Source organism: Tachypleus tridentatus, chromosome 1 (assembly GCF_004210375.1).
Source record: "Tachypleus tridentatus isolate NWPU-2018 chromosome 1, ASM421037v1, whole genome shotgun sequence".
NCBI lineage: Eukaryota > Metazoa > Arthropoda > Merostomata > Xiphosura > Limulidae > Tachypleus > Tachypleus tridentatus.
Genome location: NC_134825.1, coordinates 88,826,568 through 88,846,280, shown reverse-complemented (window position 1 = coordinate 88,846,280; position 19,713 = coordinate 88,826,568). Strand labels below are relative to the sequence as shown.

The following is a 19,713-nucleotide window of genomic DNA, read 5'->3' as shown; positions in this document are numbered from 1 at the left end:
ACAGAAAGATTAAAATGAATGAGTAATAATCCTTACAATTTCAACGAAAAACAAATCTTCTACCTTAGCAATTTTTCTCAACTAAGTTATAAATAAATATTCCGTGAAAATAAAATAGCACTTAAGATATGGAAATATAACTTTTAAAATTACAGTAACTTAAACACATAAAGTGGGTATAAATTTTAATTTTATGAAAAAAAACTCTTTTAATTTGATTATTAATATATCTGAAACGGAATTCTGTGGTACATTAAAAAGTAGGTAAGATATACTTATGTTGTAAACTGTAATTGAACGGTGTGTTTCTTGAGCATCTACATGCAATCCTATAGCCTTAAAAGAAATTTAAACCTAATGCTCGTACACCACACACCTCGTTCCTGGCACGCTTTTTCTATCTGATCATGTTCTTGTTCCGCCTCTCTACCACACCTAATGTACGCTTATAATACAAACTAAATACTAAAACCACTTAGGTCATAGAAAAGATCCTGAATCTTTGAACAAGTGCAGCACCCTCTTTCACGTAAAAGAAAAAAATTGCTTATTAAAAAAAAAGAAGGTGCTATCCGGCAAGATGTATTTCTTATTTTTAAACGTTGTGATGCAAGTAATTTATCATATTGTAAATTAACTAAACAAAGAGACAAGACACGCTGTGTGGAAAATATATATCAGAGTTTGTTCATTTTCACGGAGTCACGCCACCCAGACTACCCCGCCTCCTTCGTTCAACAAGTTTCCTGTAACACTATACTTTAAACTATATCGATAACCATTCTTCGAAAACTGTATTAACCATAACATAACTGAAGACAACAGTCGTGACTTTGAACAAAAGGTTAATCTCTTGTTCTCGAGCATTTTTCTGATGTAAATTCTGATGTGTTGATTGCATTCTACCTTACCAGATTTTCAGGCTGATCCAGTAGTTCCTAATGATGTATAAAACTTTTTCTCATGTATTTGTTCTTTTGTTATCATGTGGTAAGTTCAATAGTTTGAATATTGATTTATACTTTTTTTATTTTTCGTGAGAAGACAAGATAAAAAAGACGGTCTAATTTGTATAAATAGATCTCTATATATATCACTTACTTATTGAAAAGTAATGATAATATATTGTAATATTTTGATTGAAGAATGAATATAGTTGTCGCAAGTCAGTTTACTATGATTTTTTTTAGCTATTGTCGTAAATTAAGAGAAATCCATGAAATTATCTCTACTCAATTGCCAAAAATGTGGCCAATGTTTGTGGTGCATACTTACGTACTTTACGGTCTGTGTGCAATCACCTTGTGATTACATTGTTATCACTCCATGCGTTGGTTTTACAGACACCTAAGCAATAGTCGACCTGGTTGGATAAATGTAAGCTCACGGACGTGTAACGCCAAAATTCAAGGTTTAGTTCCCCCACTGAACACAGCGAATAGTCCAGTATGTTTTTTATCTAAAACAAGAGAACAAACCAATTAAACAATAAATTGAGTATTTATTATATCTGTGATGTAAGTTAACGTTAATTGCATTCATAGATGGCGTCATGTCCTTACACCAAAAAATACTTTATTAGATTTTTTATAACACAACATGAGCACAGTATAGGGGGAAGACACACTGACATTCTTTGTGGAGAAATGCAACGAAAAAATGGCCGCTACTGTTCCAATGACACAAAATATAACACAAACTTTCTACTCCAATAACAACCATAAGGTTTTTATAAGCTGTTTCTTGAGTTATACACACTTCCTACTTTGACCAGTGATCTTATAACTTAAAACACTTCTACGGCCAATGACCATCAATTAATTAATCACATGAAACACTGTAGAAGGAACTTAACAGCTGGATTTTAAAAGCGGGTACCGGAAAGCACCCCGATCGCCAATGCTTTCCGCCATCTCTTCCTACAAAGTCGCATTTACCCCCGTACTGTATATACCGCGTTCTAAATATATACAGCGTATACACATACAAAACGTTAAATATGGTAATCATATTTTTATGTTAATTATAATAGTCTCCACATTTTCTTAAATTCGTAACCTCAACAAAAGACAAGTACATCATCTTGTTTAATATATAAATAATTTATTCCATTAGGATGTGTCAACTTGAAACTATAGATCTGTTACTTAGGTAAATATTATATTTTTTCTCTATAAAGCATTCTGTTTCTTAATATATGCAAAATACAATTCACTTGTCTTTAGTTTAGTGTTGCAGAATATATTATTAAAAGAATTAGGTTTGATGTTGTTTGTTTTTGAATTTCGCACAAAGCTACTCGAGGGCTTTCTGTGCTAGCCGTCCCTAATTTAGCAGTGTAAGACTAGAGGGAAGGCAGCTAGTCATCACCACCCACCGCCAACTCTTGGGCTACTCTTTTACCAACGAAGAGTGGGATTAACCGTCACATTATAACGCTCCCACGGCTGGGAGGGCGAGCATGTTTGGCGCGACGGAGATGCGAACCCACGACCCTCAGATTACGAGTCGCACGCCTTAACACGCTTGGCCATGCCGGGCCTTGATGTTGTTACTAAAAGTATCTTGTATTCATAGATACCACTATATGTATATGTATGTCCCTTATGAAAAAAAAAAATCTAAGAGGAAGTGTATTTTAAACAGCATAGTTACTAGTTTCTATAATTTCCCATTTTAAACGATTCTTAATCTATGTTAGCCTGAAACAGCTTTTAACGCTAGATCCCAAGAATTGTAAGGAAAACAAAAGGTGTCTAATATCAGAAAACACTCCCCCTCAAGATGTGTAGTTCAGAAAATATGTTAGCCTGAAACAACAAGTAGCTTCATATCTCCAGGATTTTTAGAAAAATAGAAAATATCTAATCTCATAGAGTAATCACATAAACCATCAAGGCCTTTGAAATTTTGAAATTATGCTGGCCTGAAACAACGTGTAGCGTTAGATCTTCAGGGCTGCAAGAGATACTGAACATTTTAATACCATAAAAAATTTAGTTAAACCATCAGAAATCATGTTGGCTTGAAACAACGTATAACTTTAGATCAACAGGATTATAAGAGAGAGAGAGAAAGGGTCTAATATAAGAAAACATTTACTTAAATCATCAAAACGTGGTTCAGAACTTATATTAGCTTAAAACAATGTGTAACGTTAGATCATCAAGCCTGTAAAGGAAACAGAAGGTTCTGATGTCAGAAAAAAAACACCTAAATCATCAAGACCAGTAGTGTTAAAACAAAGTATCATGGAAGGAGTGATCTCAGTCTATCAAAATATGTCTTGAAAACATATTACCTAAACTCAAAGAGGTGATAATTCTAAACTATCGTGAAAACCTTCAATGTAGGACCGGCACGGCCAGGTGGTTAGGGTGTTCGACTAGTAATTTGATGGTCGCGGCTTCGAATATGAAAGTTACTAAAAAAATTGTAAATTTATTCATTTATGCTTTTACTTTCTGTAAGTTCAGTTATTTTATACAACAATCATTAATTTTATGTTTATCCGTTTTTCTTTCTTTTGTTGTTTTTTTCATGTGGCTTTATACATTGGGAGATTGTTGAATCTGAATTGTTAGCTTTCACTTAAATCTAGTTCCTGTTTTCATCATCAGTTGGTGAAAGTTATTCTTCATCGACAATGAAAACCTGGATCTTAAACAACAATTTCAACAATCCCAACAACTGGAACACAAAACGTAATCCCTGCAGTAAAGATAGAGTAGTTTTTCCAGCACATGAGAACGTTGTGGTGTACATTCCTGGTAGCCTGAAGTTTCGTACAATGGTACGTTAAATGGTTTGAAATCGAGGTTTCATAACCGACATATATATATTTAGTCAAAAGGATTACTCATATTGATATATATATTATGGACACATTGTACTTGTTCTTCCTCATTTACATATGCCAAACGAAAGTTATGGTTGTCATGTTTTAAGCCTTGTTTACAAGGAAAAAGATTACATTAATAAAGGATAATTAAATTCCTCTACTTGTGATGTATGATTGTAATTCAGAAGTATTGTCAACACATTAATTCCGCTGATTGGGTGTCAATGTTTATCATAAATATCACGTTTATTTTATGTTTGAAAGCCAGAGACCAGGCATCAATAAGGTTTATTGTTTAGAGGAAGTAGGAAAAAAGTTATAATAAAAAAACGGTATTGTTGTTTTGAATCAAATGTAAAAAAACGTCATAATAAATAAGAACTGGAAATATATATAACTTAATTAGTACGTTACTTAATAGTTTTAAAAAATAACTGAATGATTTCCTGACAAAACTAAATAAATACTCAGAACAACAAAGGCGCCTAATTGGTTCTCGAGTTAATATAGTAAAGCTAAAAATCCGGTTTCTATACCTGAGGTGGGCAGAACACAGACAGCCTATTATGTGGCTTTATGCTTAATACAAACGAGCATGCTTTATATCACAAAATTTTCTGATTAATTAAATATTCTACTTAAATTAAAAATGAATAGTTTTTGTCATTACAAGACCATTTGATAGTCGTTCTAATTATTAGATGGTACTTTTTATATAAAATGTATAATAGTTATATTTGTTTACACTCTTACAACGCGTACACATACATATTGCAAAATACAGCTTTATCAAAATGTTGCATCTTACAAAAAATGAAGCAATTAAGTATAAGCTATTTGGATTCTTGAAATGGTTTAAATGGAGTTTAAACTGTTACATTAACTAGCATTTGTTTCATATTAGGTTCTACCTATGAACGGACAGTTCGTTCTGGGAACTTCAGCCGTGATTTCTCTCTCAGAAGGCTCAGTCTCTGCAGCTTCTCCGCCTTGTGAAGGGCAAGGTAAAAGTAACTTCGTGTTTGTAGCATATAATGTAAATGAAAAGATAGTCCCTTAAACCATGAGCGTAATTATTTCAGAAAAATAATGTAATATATACAAATGAACAATATTAGTTTTAAATAAAGCAATCTGTAACGTACAAAACTAGGGTAATTTAAATTACTTAAAACAAAGTATACTTTTACATATTTGAAGAAAAAAACTCCATAAACACGGGTCTTTATGATTTCATGAATTAGTCAACACAAATTTAATGCTAAACTTACACAGTTAATAATGAAACGTGGTTCTATAAGTTTCAATTCTGAAGTGCTACTTCGGAGCGAATATAAGAAAGAAATATTTCAGTCACTGTACTATGAGAGTGTGAGGGCACTTTGAACTCCGCAGTAGAATGTGGGTATTAAAACAAAAAAATATAGCATATTTGTTTTTATGGGTTAATCATTGAATGTTTAACCGACAGATGTCCAGTTTGAAGGCTTAAAGGGAAACTGGTTTGATCCCCCAAACTGGAACGTTTCTTCCTCATCTGCAATTAACATTGCTGGGGGATCCTATCCTTCTCCTATTCCCCATTCTGAACAAGTCCCATGTCCTATGGATAATGTGGTTTTCCCAGTTGACAAAAGCTTCAAGGTATCCGTTAAGACACAAACCGGAGAAATCAAAGTTAACTCAATCATTATCAACGGAATGGTAAGTGAATTCTATTATTAGGGTGAGGGAAAGTGGTGTTTTCTTATAGTAAACCCACATCTGGCTATCTGCTGAGATATTATTATGGAGCTGGTAATTTAAGATAAATTATCAATAAATCCTGAAGAAAGCGAGCTAGCTACATATGTCAGAGGTAAAAATTAGCTTGTAGTAACAATGTAACTAATTTATCATACCGCTTATAAATAATAAAATAACTAACTTAATCTAATTATTATTTATATATTATGCAATATTATTGATCAATAAAAATATTGAACAAATAATATATATTTATTTTTGCAAAAAAAAAATTTTTTTTCTAAGATAAGTCATCATTAAAATACAAAGTAATAGTGATTAGAATTAACTGGCTCGTTAACGTAGTATCCTCGCTGTTATCAGTACTTTCGGCCATAATCTAAATAAAATCCCACGGGGATCAGTTACCTTACGAAATTTAGGATAGGCGTAAATATTCTACTAAGTTCATAATGCGAAATAAGCTATATATTAACAAATATATATAATTATAAATAATTAAAAATAGTAAAATAACTAACTTAAGTTAATCATTTTTACATATTATGCAATATTATTTGGTCAGTATAAATATAAAACAAGTAACAACTACTTTCTTTTTGTAAAAAAAAAGGTTTAGTTCTGTCTAGGATGTGTCATCATTAAAATATGAAATATAAATGTTTATTAAAATTGTATTACATTACTGGAGCCAACAATTTGTATCGAGTAATGCCTGAAAGAAATCCGAAGCCTAAACTGTTCCAGCTGAAGCATTATAGCCGCCCTCCAAAGAGTTAACCTTGAAAGACAATTTTTTTAAATTTTAATCGGTAACTATGAGTTAAACTTTATTGAGACAATCCAATAACTATAAAGAAAAATTAATAACATATTAGTTATTGATTAGAAATGAAAACACTATTTTAAGTGAATACTAGAAAAAAAAAAACACACCAAAATACTGGAAAACCGGTTGTTTGGGTACAGTGATAAATATATATGGCAGAATAGTCAATAAAGACCAAAGACTCAGGACTAGATCAATTTGACATTATCCAAAAATATAACTAAGCCTCGTAAAACAGACTTCACTCAGCAGGAGTTCAAAGAGCTGGGGAACTATGATTTAGAAATAAAGATATGTTTAAAACTATTGACACAAAAAACGAATTGATTGGACATTAGGAAAATGTGTCGCTGGAAATTAGAGGAAATATGTTTCCCACCTTGCAGTATCAACATACATAGAGGTATTATTCATGTAATCCAAAACACTCAATTGTATATCGCCTTGTTACGGTAATAAACTATCTTAGAACTGAACTTTTCTCAGGTTACATATCAAACACTTCTGTTTTAAAATGAAATCTTGTATTTGAAGTCATGATACAGGTTTGTTACAAAGTTTGTAATTTCATTTAAACAACGAAAAGTACTTTACGGTAACCCTTTAGGAAAAGAATAATAATAATATACTATCTGTGTGTGTGTGTTTTCTTTCACAATTTCGTACTTACCTTACCCTTTTCTCAATAAAATAAAATTTGTGTTCTGTGTTTTTAATCTTTTCTTGTAAAGTTATTAGAAACATTTTGAAGATTTCTTTCTTTGCTTTAAGCCTCGATTTTTAAAGAATTATAAATACGTTGACAGGAAAAATATACAACAGACGTTATTTTGTTTTTAGGTTTACGACAACAATAATTCTTTTTCGACTTTTATTCGAAGTCCAACTGGAAAACGGTTGTTCGATTCTGATAATTCACTACTAACTGTGGAGAAGAATGACTGTTCTGATTCAACAAGTTGTGCCTGTGGAAATGACAGGAGAGATGTATGTTAAATACACTTGTTATGATAAAGTAATTCTGCAGAATATACGTTTGTATTCCGAGTATAGTCTGGTAGTTAGCCTATCGAATTAGGAGAATCGAGGATCTCAGATTTGAGATATGGTTCTACCAAACACTATTTGCATTTTTAGTTGTGGATATGTTATGAGAACGACAGTCAATCCCTTTTTTCGATTAATAGTTTATCACATCGCGTACAAACAAGCAAATATATTCATATTTTAACTTTTAACTTATCTGGCTGCAAAACCTACATATACGATTCATGCCAAATAAGCTCCGAAATAAAAACGTTTGTCTTTAGTTAAGCACAAAGTCCTACAATAGGTTATTTGTTCTGGACCCACCAAAGATATCAAAACCTGACTTCTGATATTGTAAAACTTCATATTTTCCTCTGAACCAAAGGAGGGTGCAAGCAAAAAAATGAAAGTGGTTTCACATATTTAGGCCCGATAATAATGACAGTTTAAGCTAATTATTCATAGTGTGAACTATCAGATGGTGTTTTTTATTAATCGTGTTCTCACTTCGTGAAATGATTTACCTTTTCGAACCTTTATCGAAATAAAAACAATTAAACTCGAAGTTTTGATATACTAATTTCTTTTTAAGTTTGCGTTTATCAGAATGGTTCAAGATCCATGTTTGCATTTGGACTTTTCTTAAATAATTTGTTAATGTCGTTTTAAGTAGAATTTGGTTGTAGTTTCACACAAAGCTACAAGTGGGCTATCTGTGCTAAGCGTTCTACAAAGAGCAATTTGTCTTCTGAATACTTGCGCCAACAGTCCCTAATTTTGAACTAATAGACTAGAAAGAAGTAATCAAAGCACCTAATGTAAACTCTTCGGCTAGACCTTTCTTACCGATTTGACATTACTCTTATAATGCACCCACAACAAAAAAAAAGCGTTTTCTGAGGGAAAGAGAAATATAACGTAAATATGAAATACCAGATCCCTAGTCTGGTAGTTTCGGTATACAGGGATTTAATACTGAATTAAAGATAAAATATGAACATAATAAAAAAATTTAAATATTAAATGAAAGATTGTTTGTTTGTTTATTTTTGAATTTCGTGCAAAGTTACACGAGGGCTATCTGCGCTAGCTTTCCCTAATTTAGCAGTGTAAGACTAGAGGGAAGGCAGCTAGTCATCAACACCCACCACCAGCTCTTAGGCTACTCTCTTACCAACGAATAGTGAGATTGAACGTCACATTATAACACACCCACGGATGAAAGGACGAGCACGTTTGGTGTAACAAGGATTCGAGCAAATTACGAGTCGAGCGTCATGCCGCGCCACTCAAATAAAAGAATAAGAGCACGTGTCATGAAAATACATTTCTTTTCAGTTTAAAAACAGATCATAACTTCCAAATATTTGTTATTTGAGACGATTAAATTTATTTATTTCATAACTTATTTCTTTAATCATCGTATTATTTTTGTATTACATTGAACTATAGCTTAAGTTTGTTTTAGTTGTGATCCGATTTATCGGTTCATTTTATCATTATTTTCTTGTCTTTGATGACATATAACACGTCATGTGTTTATCAGTGGAGCATTAACGATAACTATTTATTACTGTGTATCTTCCTAACAACAACAAATGTGAAGAAAAAACATCGTCTCTACCTTCAATAGGCTCAGCATGGCCATGTGGTTAAGGGGCTCGACTCGTAATCCGAGGGTCTCGGGTTCGAATCCCCGTTACACCAAACATGCTGGTAAAAGAGTAGCCCAAGAGTTGACGGTGGGTGGTAATGACTAGCTACCTTCTCTCTAGTCTTACACTGCTAAATTATGGGCGGCTAGTGCATATAGCCCTCGTGTAACTTTGCGCGAAATTCAAAACAAACAAAAACAAACCAACCTGTCTTCAATAATTTATTAAAATCTCCACATATTTGTGCACCAAGATAAGACATGCACACTAACTGTACAATGTCAAGAGTACTTACAACATTAAGTTCTGCATATGGTATGTCAGATAACGTCAAACTAAATAATAAGAATACTCAGATAAAATAAGTTATAAATAACAAAATATAATATTCGTGTCCATCTCATGAATGACTTAACAAACGTATGATATTTCTGTATAGGATTGAATAGTTTGAAAGTAAGTAGTAAATCACAATTTCCGAAGTTTTCCTACTTTAAAAGTAAGTAGTAAATCACAATGTCTGAAATTTTCCTACTTTAAAAGTTTGGATATTTAATCTTCATTAGAACCACACTGACTCGTATAATGAAGGCATGATATACACGTACTTTATAAAAGGAAAAGTTAGTTTCCAAGCTGCGTATAATATAAACTTTATTGTCGAATTTAAAAACACAAAGGAAAAAGTTTTGGCTATTTTTTATGTTTTCGGAATTTATTTTTAGCTTATGCTTGATAGTTTGCAAGTTTGGTTCGTTGATGAAACCAAAAATATGCTATAATGAAATATATACGTGAACTTCTTAGTTTGCATAACAGTGTATTTTCCCTATCTATATTTATTTTAGTTATAATTACAGATTCTTTTAGTTATCTGTGCTTTCCGGACACCTCAGTGTCCGACTCTGCAATGTTCAGATCCAATCCAACCTATTGGTCACTGCTGTCAAATTTGTGGTAAGTTGTAGTACCAAATGTATATTGTTTTAGTTCTCAATCAACACGATATTTTTCAGAATCGTTTCTGTTATTTTTCATAACAAGTATATAACGAAGCAAAGTCAGATTTTTTCGTTTAAAATGCAGGAAAACTTTTCAGTTCACAATATATGAATACAATGCAAGTACAAGCCATTTTCCCACATTATTCAAAATACACTTAAGCATTCTATATCAAGTTTAGAATCTACAATTAAAGTTTACGTGAATTTAAAGTGTCTCCTTTTCTACTAATATCACCAGCTATTTTTGTTTTGATTTTTGCGTAAAGTTACAACAGGATTACCCGCGCTAGCCGTACCCAATTTAGTAATGATCGACTAGAGGGAAGGTAGCTAGTCATCACCACCTAATGCCAACTCTTGAACTATCAGTAAATAGTGGGACTAATCTTCACATTTAACTCACCTACAGCTAAAAGCTCAAGCATATATGGTGAAGTGGATTCAAACCTGTGACCGTCAAATTGCACGTCGAGCGTCTTAACCACTAAGCGATGCAAGATACCGCTTTGATTGCTAAGTTATAAATAAAAACCAAAAGTACGCAAACTGAGGTCATCATGGCGTAAGATTTTTGTGAAAACATTATAAAGCTAATCCGAGTTAGGAACAACACTCTAATAATTGTCTGAAAAAAACACACCAAGAAACCAAACAGAGTGCTATTTTTATATTGTTGTGTGTGTTTTTGATTATTTTTCCTAACGTACCAGTACAGAAATAGACGCCTAAGCTAGAAAGAATGCCATTTCAATAAATAAACAGCTGGTACAAGATTATCATGAGTATTTACGTTAGATATGTTCTTTGTAATATTTAAGAAACAAGTACAGTCGCATTACAAAATCTATAACCTAGGCTTATGGAACTGCATCAATAAACTTCTAGCAACACCTTTATCCAACTTCTTTGTTACGACGCTTCTGCAAAGAATAATCAAGAACAGATCATACATGTTCAATAGGTTTCATATTTTGAGTCTGGCCTGGTCACAGGAATATGGTATTACTCAGAACTTCAAACCACCGTTTTGTGAATCAGGTTGAATGATTATAAACCTAATTTTGCATCAAAACATTGCTTTGCCTGGTAAGTTGTTCACTTGTGTAGACAGATCGAAAGCTCTACTTGAGAAGCAACAGTAATAATCTCTTCACATGCTTCTAGCTGTGATTACCCATTTGCCCATATGCCATCCTACACCATAACAGAAATAATGTGACTGTTCAACAAAAGTTCATCTGAGGATAGTCACCAAACCCAGGTATTTTTCTTGTCCAAAAATTGTACAAGTCTGGACTTGTCGAAAAAAAAATACTGTTTGAAACAGCAGGAAGGTGTAGTATCATTTGTGATGCCACTGCTGTCGATGCACGATATTGTATGAAACGAGGAGTGGCTTCTGTCTTGCTACTCTGACATGGTAGCCATTTCTATGAAGATAATTCCAGATCGTAATGCGATATTGAACATGGGTTATTTTCTCATCACGCCATGAAGAATCGTTTCTGTTCGTTCTTGATACTCAGGTCGTGCAGAAACGATTATTTCACAAAACACTTCAACTACATTTTTATGTTATTCAATATAAACAACACACTTGAACTACATTTATATGTTATTCAATATGAACACAACACTTGATCTACATTGTTATCTTATTCAATATGAACAACACACATGAAGTACATTGTTATCTTATTCAATATGGACAACACTCTTGATCTACATTGTTATCTTATTCACTATGAACAACACATTCAATCTACATTGTTATCTTATTCAATATGAACAACACACATGAAGTACATTGTTATCTTATTCAATATGAACAACACACTTGAACTACATTTTTATGTTATTCAATATGAACAAAACACTTGATCTACATTGTTATCTTATTCAATATGAACAACACACATAAAGTACATTGTTATCTTATTCAATATGGACAGCACACTTGATCTACATTGTTATCTTATTCACTATGAACAACACATTCAATCTACATTGTTATCTTATTCAATATAAACAACACACATGAAGTACATTGTTATCTTATTCAATATGAACAACACACTTGAACTACATTTTTATGTTATTCAATATGAACAAAACACTTGATCTACATTGTTATCTTATTCAATATGAACAACACACATAAAGTACATTGTTATCTTATTCAATATGGACAGCACACTTGATCTACATTGTTATCTTATTCACTATAAACAACACACTTGATCTACATTGTTATCTTATTCACTATAAACAACACACTCGATCTACATTGTTATCTTATTCACTATGAACAACACACTCGATCTACATTGTTATCTTATTCAATATGAACAACACACTTGAACTACATTTTAATGTTATTCAATATGAACAAAACACTTGATCTACATTGTTATCTTATTCAATATGAACAAAACACTTGATCTACATTGTTATCTTATTCAATATGAACAACACACATAAAGTACATTGTTATCTTATTCGCTATGAACAACACACTCGATCTACATTGTTATCTTTTTCAATATGAACAACACACATGAAGTACATTGTTATCTTATTCAATACGGAAATAATTACTGCAAGCAACCGGCTGATTTCTCGTAGACTCTGATGTCCTTCCCATTGTTCAACAATGCGTATCGTACAGACCTTAATGAATAGCCTGGTGGGCAATAAATCTAATGATACGAAATTCACGTTCCCTTGCTGCAAAATTGTGTTAAGTGTTTTGAAGCCGGGAATGAATTATAAAAGTGACAGTTAAATTCACTATTTGATTAGCATGTTACAAGAGTTGATACTGGGTGCTGCTAACTAATTGTTTTCCCTGTTGTTTATCAGCTCAAAATTAGAGACAGGCAGTTCATATAGCCATTGTGTAGCTCTCTACGGAAATCTTAATGCAACAATAGCAATTAAGTATGCAATTCTTAAAAATACAATTAATTCTAGGATACTTTTGTTCACGGTTTATATTATGCGGTCTCTAACGAGGTACATCTGTATTTATATGTCAGGTTTATTTGTACGAGAATTCAGTAAAATAGTCGATTTGTATTACTGAGTATGTCTATTTACTTCTTTATATATAATCAGTATATCAATAAGGTACACACACACAAACATATATGTGTGTATAATTTTTATCACTTTCGTTCATAGGTTCCTCTCTGTTGATGACCTATGGTGCTGACTTCAAGTTCAATCCTGTAAAACAGTTGTTTACCGGACACTTGACAAAGGTATAAGTAAATCCTCGACAACTCATGTTGAGCTCTTCAGATATAAAGTGACAAAAACAAAATATGTAACTCAGGTTCAATTTTTTTATGATGCATTTTTTACCGCAATCAAAAATTCTCCGAGTAAACGCCAAAAATAAAAAATAAATGTATCAATCACATATGTCATAAGACAATAAGAATGATAAATGCCATCATTCATTGATCATAAACCTCAAGAGTCGTTCATTAATATGATGGTCCTTTCAGGTAATGGCGAGTAATATATAGAAAACGCAGCACCTAAGTCCTACATAACTAATATGTAGAAAATAAATTACCTAAATTAGTAACAAATAAGTAATATATAAATAATGCAGCACATAGTTAAGTACTGAATAAATAATATATTTCAATTGCAGCACCTAACTAAGAACTAAATAAGTAATATGTAGAAATGTAGCAAATATTTAAATACTAAATAAATAATATATAGAAAATACAACTCGTAACTAAGTACTAAATAAGTAAGGATTATGTAAAAAGAGTGTGTTTTCTTTCAGCAAAGCCACATCGGGCTATCTGCTGAGCCAACCCAGGGGAAATCGAACCGCTGATTGCAGCGTTGTAAATCCGTAGACTTACCGCTGTAGCAGCGGCTGCCTATAAAAAGAAAAGTTAGACAAAGAGATAATTTCGTAAACTGACTTTTTACAACGTTAAAAATAGTGTATGATCAACTTTTGGCTAAATATACGAAGGAAATTTTTAAAATGTTATTGTTATATCTTGAGTAGCAAAGTTATTGAAAGAAGATAACAATGTAACAAAAGAGTCATAAGTAAATTCTCAGTTTATACGTTATAAAAATAACCTAAAAAAATTTAAGAAAATAAAAAGAGAAACTTAATCAAAGCAATAACCACTGGTAAGTTGGTGTTATAAACAACATATCTTCTTTCCCTTAGAAACAGGAATTATTTATAAATCTGATCAACATGAGAATTTCAAGAGCACTTTTGTATATTTGTATTTTCAGTTAACTGAATCTCACTGTGCACGATTTCTAACTTTATTGTTTATTTCAGTCATTGAGAATTTATTGAATTTACTAGTTTTCGCACTTGTCGTCTCTTTAGAATCTAAGTCATAACGACTATCAAAGTATATATCAAACAATTATTGATACAAATAAGCTCAAAAATACGAGTTAAGTTTAAATAAACTACGATGAAACATACCTCTGTTAAAAGTTTTCTTTACTAGCAAATACTGAAATATATAATAGCAGCTCTAAGTTAATCACTACATATTTATTTGGAAGATTATTTGACTTAGTTTAAATTAACATGGAATTGTCTCACAACACAGTATACGTTGAAACAAGTTAAGACACACGTGTATAAACCTTATAGCCATGTAATACGATCATTGAAAATATAAGCTTCAGCTGTCCTTTGTATTTTTAGCCTCAAAACCTGGAGGTTCAAGGATATATATCCAAGACTCATGACAACAAGATACAGATGATATTTGTCGACGGAAAGTCAAGCTATGGCAAAGCAGCACAATTAGCACACGAATTCGAATCTAGTTTTCAGAAAGGTATTTCAATATCAAACATGTTCATTAAGATTAATTTCAGACAATGTTGTATACAGTTTGGAAGTTTTTAATTGTTGGTATGTTGTTAACCAAGTTTAAGAAACAGAGATAATATTAAGAATATCAGAAAATACATTTTTAGAAATTAGTATATATATATATATATACTACACTGGCCAAAATCTTAAGGCCAAATTTTTTAGCATTTAATAGGGAAAATGTAAACACTTTGAAATTAGCCTAAATACTAGCTGGTTAAAAGTTTAATACCATACTGAAACGAAGCGTTAATCGGTAAACACCTAACGTAATTTAGTCAATTGCGTTGCAAACATGAGTTCCGCGTTCTATTTCAGACTTTTTTATGAATATAAAAAAAGAGAGATTTTTGGATATTTAACTAGTAAGAGAGATAAGCATAACAAAGTAAGAAATGGAAATGAAGGTATTTTTAATGGTGACACACGTATAGGAACTACATAACAATATTTAGAAATGCATTAACCACACTTTCTCTCATGTTTAGAAATGTTTGGTGTGACTTCTGTGGTCATGAAAAGGAGTGTTCAGTGGAATAGTGGAATATTTCCATCGGCTCATAAGTCAGGTATTTTCATGTTTGAACCTCACAACAAATGTTTAATTATTTTCGTCAAAAGCAGAAATAAACTGATAAGTGCTGTTATGCTCTGATTTATTTTTTAAATTGGATACATAAACTAAAATATTACGATAATACAAAATAAAATCCCTTTATGTTTCATCAGATAAATAAGAGAATTAAAAGTGAACCTGGGTAAAGTGCTTAGGAAAAACGACCTTTAAACTCCAAATAAATATTTTTTTTTCTTATTTTAACCAACGTTTCGCCTTTGCGGCTTCATCAGGGTCAATATATACAACTGTTTGCTATTAAAATATTCTTTAAATTATAAAACTTCTTGTAAAGTTCCATTTCTCGAGTCTGCTGTAATGTGCGTCTAACAATGTATAGATTATTATCATTATTTTACAATTGTTATAATATTATGCTATATTTATAACGTGTAGTGGTTGTTGAAAAATATTTTTAAAAAATGTTGTACATCAAACCACCAATAAGTTAACTACAGATATATATGTATAATATATATATATACACTGTTGTGGCTATAGAGTTTCTAGCAATGCCCTTCTTCAGGTATCACTAAGTGAACAGTTGGATTTCCACCATTTTTTATTAACAGGTGACATACATTACTTATATGAGATTTAAAAATAACGAGAACTACAATATATTTTATTATTAGCTAAAAAAAACATATACGGCGAATAGATGCTTCCAGTAAATAATAATTAGTGGTTTGTTTGTTTTGTTTTTGAATTTCGCACAAAGCTATGTTATCTGTACTAGCCGTCCCTAATTTAGCAGTGTAAGACTAGAAGGAAGGCAGCTATTCATCACCACCCACCGCCAACTCTTGGGCTACTCTTTTACCAACGAATAGTGGGATTGACCGTCACTTATAACGTCCCAACGGCTGAAATGGCGAGTCTGTTTGGCGCAAAGGGGATGCGAACCCGCGACCCTCACATTACGAGTCGCATGCCTTAACACTCTTGGCCATGCCGGGCCGCTAAAACTAACCCCTTTTCATATATATATATATCATTTTTATAGTTTGAATGTGTGTGTTGTGTGTTTTCTTATAGCAAAGCTACGTCGGGCTATCTGCTGAGCTTACCAAGAGGGATCGAACCCCTGATTTTAGCGTTGTAAATCCGAAGACATTCCGCTGTACTGGAGGCGGGCCATATATCTAGGCTATCTGTGCTGGTATTAATATCTTATATCCCGATATTGGGGGAGACTTTGCGTTAAAATACAACTCCAGTAATGAACAGAAATGTATTGGGTTCACTGTTGGAATAAAACTGATTCTTTCAGAGATAGAATAACTATCTTTAACATAAAAAAAAATTCCATAGTTTATTCAAGCACCTTCATTTTTATTCATTTTCATCCTGCATTATACATTTCTTAAAGCAAAGAGTTGCGCTAATTGAATTAAGACACAGGATGAGATATAGGATTCAGATGTGAATAACCAATTTCTATTTCAGTTTTTTTATTCTTTGTTAAATAAAAATACGGATTTATTGTTTTTCGTTATCAGAGCTCAGTGGCGGAGGCGTTGCAGGTGTCATCATAGCTCTATTGATCCTGGTGGCTTTAGCAGCTTCCGTTTACTTTATATACAAAAAGAGACGGTGAGTTGAGCTATATTAATCGAAAGTTTATATGCAAAAACGGCTCGTTTGGGCTGAGAAAACACTTTACATAGAAGAGCGAACAACGTTTCGATCTTCTTCGGTCATCGTCAGGTTCACAAAGAAAGAGGTAACTGACCGGAAGCTGACCACATGTTTGAAAGGGGTTGTGTAACTGTGTGTCGAAATGTAGAGGGCGGTATTAGATGTTCGAAGAAAGTCGAAACGTTGTTCGCTCTTCTATGTAAAGTGTTTTCTCAGCCCAAACGAGCCGTTTTTGCATATAAATTTCTCAACAAGTGGGTTTCTCGTCATCACTAATCGAAAGTTTGTTGAATATCCATTAAAAATTTGAAGAAAGCATGCACAAAGAAAGAGCATTATTTTTCAGAGTTCTAAGCCTGAATTGCTTTACTAAAAATATATTGTCATTAAACACATAAAAATAAAATTATCATATAATTAACATAAAACAAAAACTTAATGCTAAAAATAAGAAAATTTCTACGTAAGTAACCTAATGGGTTACGTTGTCACTAGAAGCTTGATTATGTTAAATAAAATATTGCAGTTAGACCTAATTAGCAGCAGTCATCAGTTCATTAATTAAGCATCTTAATTTACTTTCGGTCTCTTAAACTACAACAAATAACAAACGTTTCACTTTCGTTCGACCCTTTCAACCAAACTAAATCACATCTATGCAGAAACTTCTAAAGAACTGAAAAATATCATTATTGAGCTATTAAATTCATCAAATAATATATAAATATTTGTCTTCCTTCTGTTAAATATAATTATTCACACAAGATCCTCTCAACTTCTTAAAGCCTTAATTTTTACAAAAAAGATTTTTTGAATTTTATTTCTAAATTATAAGGCTTTCTTTTGTCTTCTGAATTGATTATTTTTTTAAAATTTATTTACATATGTCAACAGCTTCAGATAACACATTAAAAAATAAGACATTTTAAATAATATTTCCTGTCTTAAAAGGAACGTTATTTAAAAACTAGAATATTTTAGAGTACGTTAAAAAAGTTCGCCTTAGATTTTAGTTGATGAAGCATTTAGTTTATCAAAAGTTAAAATGCATGATTTTCATTCAAATATGACAGACTGAGAACCGAAAATTATTTGTTCCAGTAAGCTTAAAACACTTTATTGTGTTAGGTTTATAGGTTAATTAATAATGTCCTTATCCATTAATTTTGTATTAATTTAATTTTTACTCTGGATTTAACTTTGATATTTTTACAGAATACCTGGGTTTGCATTTGCAAGGTTTGAATCTGAGCGAGGTAGAGTGGAGCTGGAATTAGGAACAACTCCTCATGAAGTTTTGGATCCTGCAGAGCTAGTGTCCTCTAGTGGGAAACATTCGACGTCATTTGTAAATCCGATGTTTGAATCGTCTGTAAGGAAATAAATGAATTCAAATTACTTCTATTAGTAACAGAATTAAGTATAATAGCCAAATGTGACATTTTACTTTTGTAAAAGGTATATCAGCTTGATTTCGCCGACCTGTTTAATGTTATTAATGCTGACGTACTACTGTCTGGCGGAACAAATGACCTATTAACACGATAATTCCACTTTAAAAGTATTACTTGACATTAAAGTTTTACATCATCATGAAGTTACATAAAACAAAAACTGTAACTTTAACAAAACAGTCAAATGTATGAATGTTAAAAGCTCCAAATCGTGTCGTTGAATGGTGGATATCAAGATCTATAAGATATGTCTTGATCCCGAAGGTTGCTTCTGTGATGATATAGCAACTTTCTTCATCATATTTTTATTCTGTTAAAATAAATCTTAAAAACTATTTTTAAGAAAAGAAAAACAAATTTGGTAATGATGCTTGGATGAAAAACAAACCATAAGCAAAAATTGGGCTTATAAATACTTTGTTTGTTATAAAAGTAAGCGAATACACATCATTCATTGTATATATTATAAATGACGATTATCTTATTGATATTTGATTACTTTTTAGGCAGCCTCCTTTTATGGAAAGGACGAACCTGAAGAGTTTAAAACACCAGAAGGCGAGCAAAATGGTCTTGAAAACCCTATGTACCTTGTTGATAACGGTGTGGAAACAATGAAACAACAATAATGTGTTCTGAATAACAACATTCATCTTATTTTGTGTAAGAAATAAATTTAAATATGCAGTTAAGTATTAAAGTTTAATTAAAATAATCATTACCTAGCTTTTATTGACAAAATGCAGTCAAATTAAATGCAAAAACAAATATATTTGGTGACCCATCTTATTCTGTAAACTTCATATTCTACATACATCAACATTTATATGACTTATTAGGACTATATTCACTATTACAGCATTTTATCACGATTTCATACTTCTAGCTGCAAAACTGGTGACAAGTTTCAATTACACTGTTGAGAATGTCAAAAGCTCCTAAGAAAAGCCAAGATTTAGCATGTTGAAACAGCGAGAAGGATTCAACTATGTGGTGATCTTCTTGTTAGATAT

General features: G+C 31.9%; 1 protein-coding gene across 3 annotated transcripts; it reads left to right on the top strand.

The window, feature by feature from the left end:
• Positions 1–485: 485 nt before the first annotated feature.
• Positions 486–19,713, top strand: Amnionless (amnion associated transmembrane protein). 3 transcript variants are annotated; one of them, XM_076510495.1, is made up of 13 exons: positions 486–990; positions 3,621–3,793; positions 4,746–4,845; positions 5,313–5,545; positions 7,257–7,403; positions 9,961–10,057; positions 13,288–13,367; positions 14,816–14,951; positions 15,478–15,558; positions 17,108–17,201; positions 18,462–18,618; positions 19,207–19,363; positions 19,587–19,713. In XM_076510495.1, the coding sequence occupies exons 1-12, from the start codon at positions 942–944 to the stop codon at positions 19,327–19,329; spliced, it is 1,470 nt and encodes a 489-aa protein (XP_076366610.1). In that variant the 5' UTR covers positions 486–941; the 3' UTR covers positions 19,330–19,363; positions 19,587–19,713. The 3 variants fall into 3 exon arrangements, with proteins under 3 accessions (XP_076366610.1, XP_076366601.1, XP_076366618.1); XM_076510486.1 differs by lacking the exon at positions 19,587–19,713 and having other exon boundaries at positions 19,207–19,418; XM_076510503.1 differs by lacking the exon at positions 19,587–19,713 and having other exon boundaries at positions 822–990; positions 3,602–3,793; positions 19,207–19,418.

What these genes read in the sequence shown, in the direction of transcription:
- Amnionless (XM_076510495.1), top strand. Translation starts at nt 942, where the DNA reads ATGATGTATAAAACTTTTTCTCATGTATTTGTTCTTTTGTTATCATGT. An exon ending in TGTTCTTTTGTTATCATGTG is followed by an intron (nt 991 to 3,620) that starts GTAAGTTCAATA and finishes TTTCATCATCAG; the next exon opens with TTGGTGAAAGTTATTCTTCA. An exon ending in TTACCGGACACTTGACAAAG is followed by an intron (nt 13,368 to 14,815) that starts GTATAAGTAAAT and finishes TTGTATTTTTAG; the next exon opens with CCTCAAAACCTGGAGGTTCA.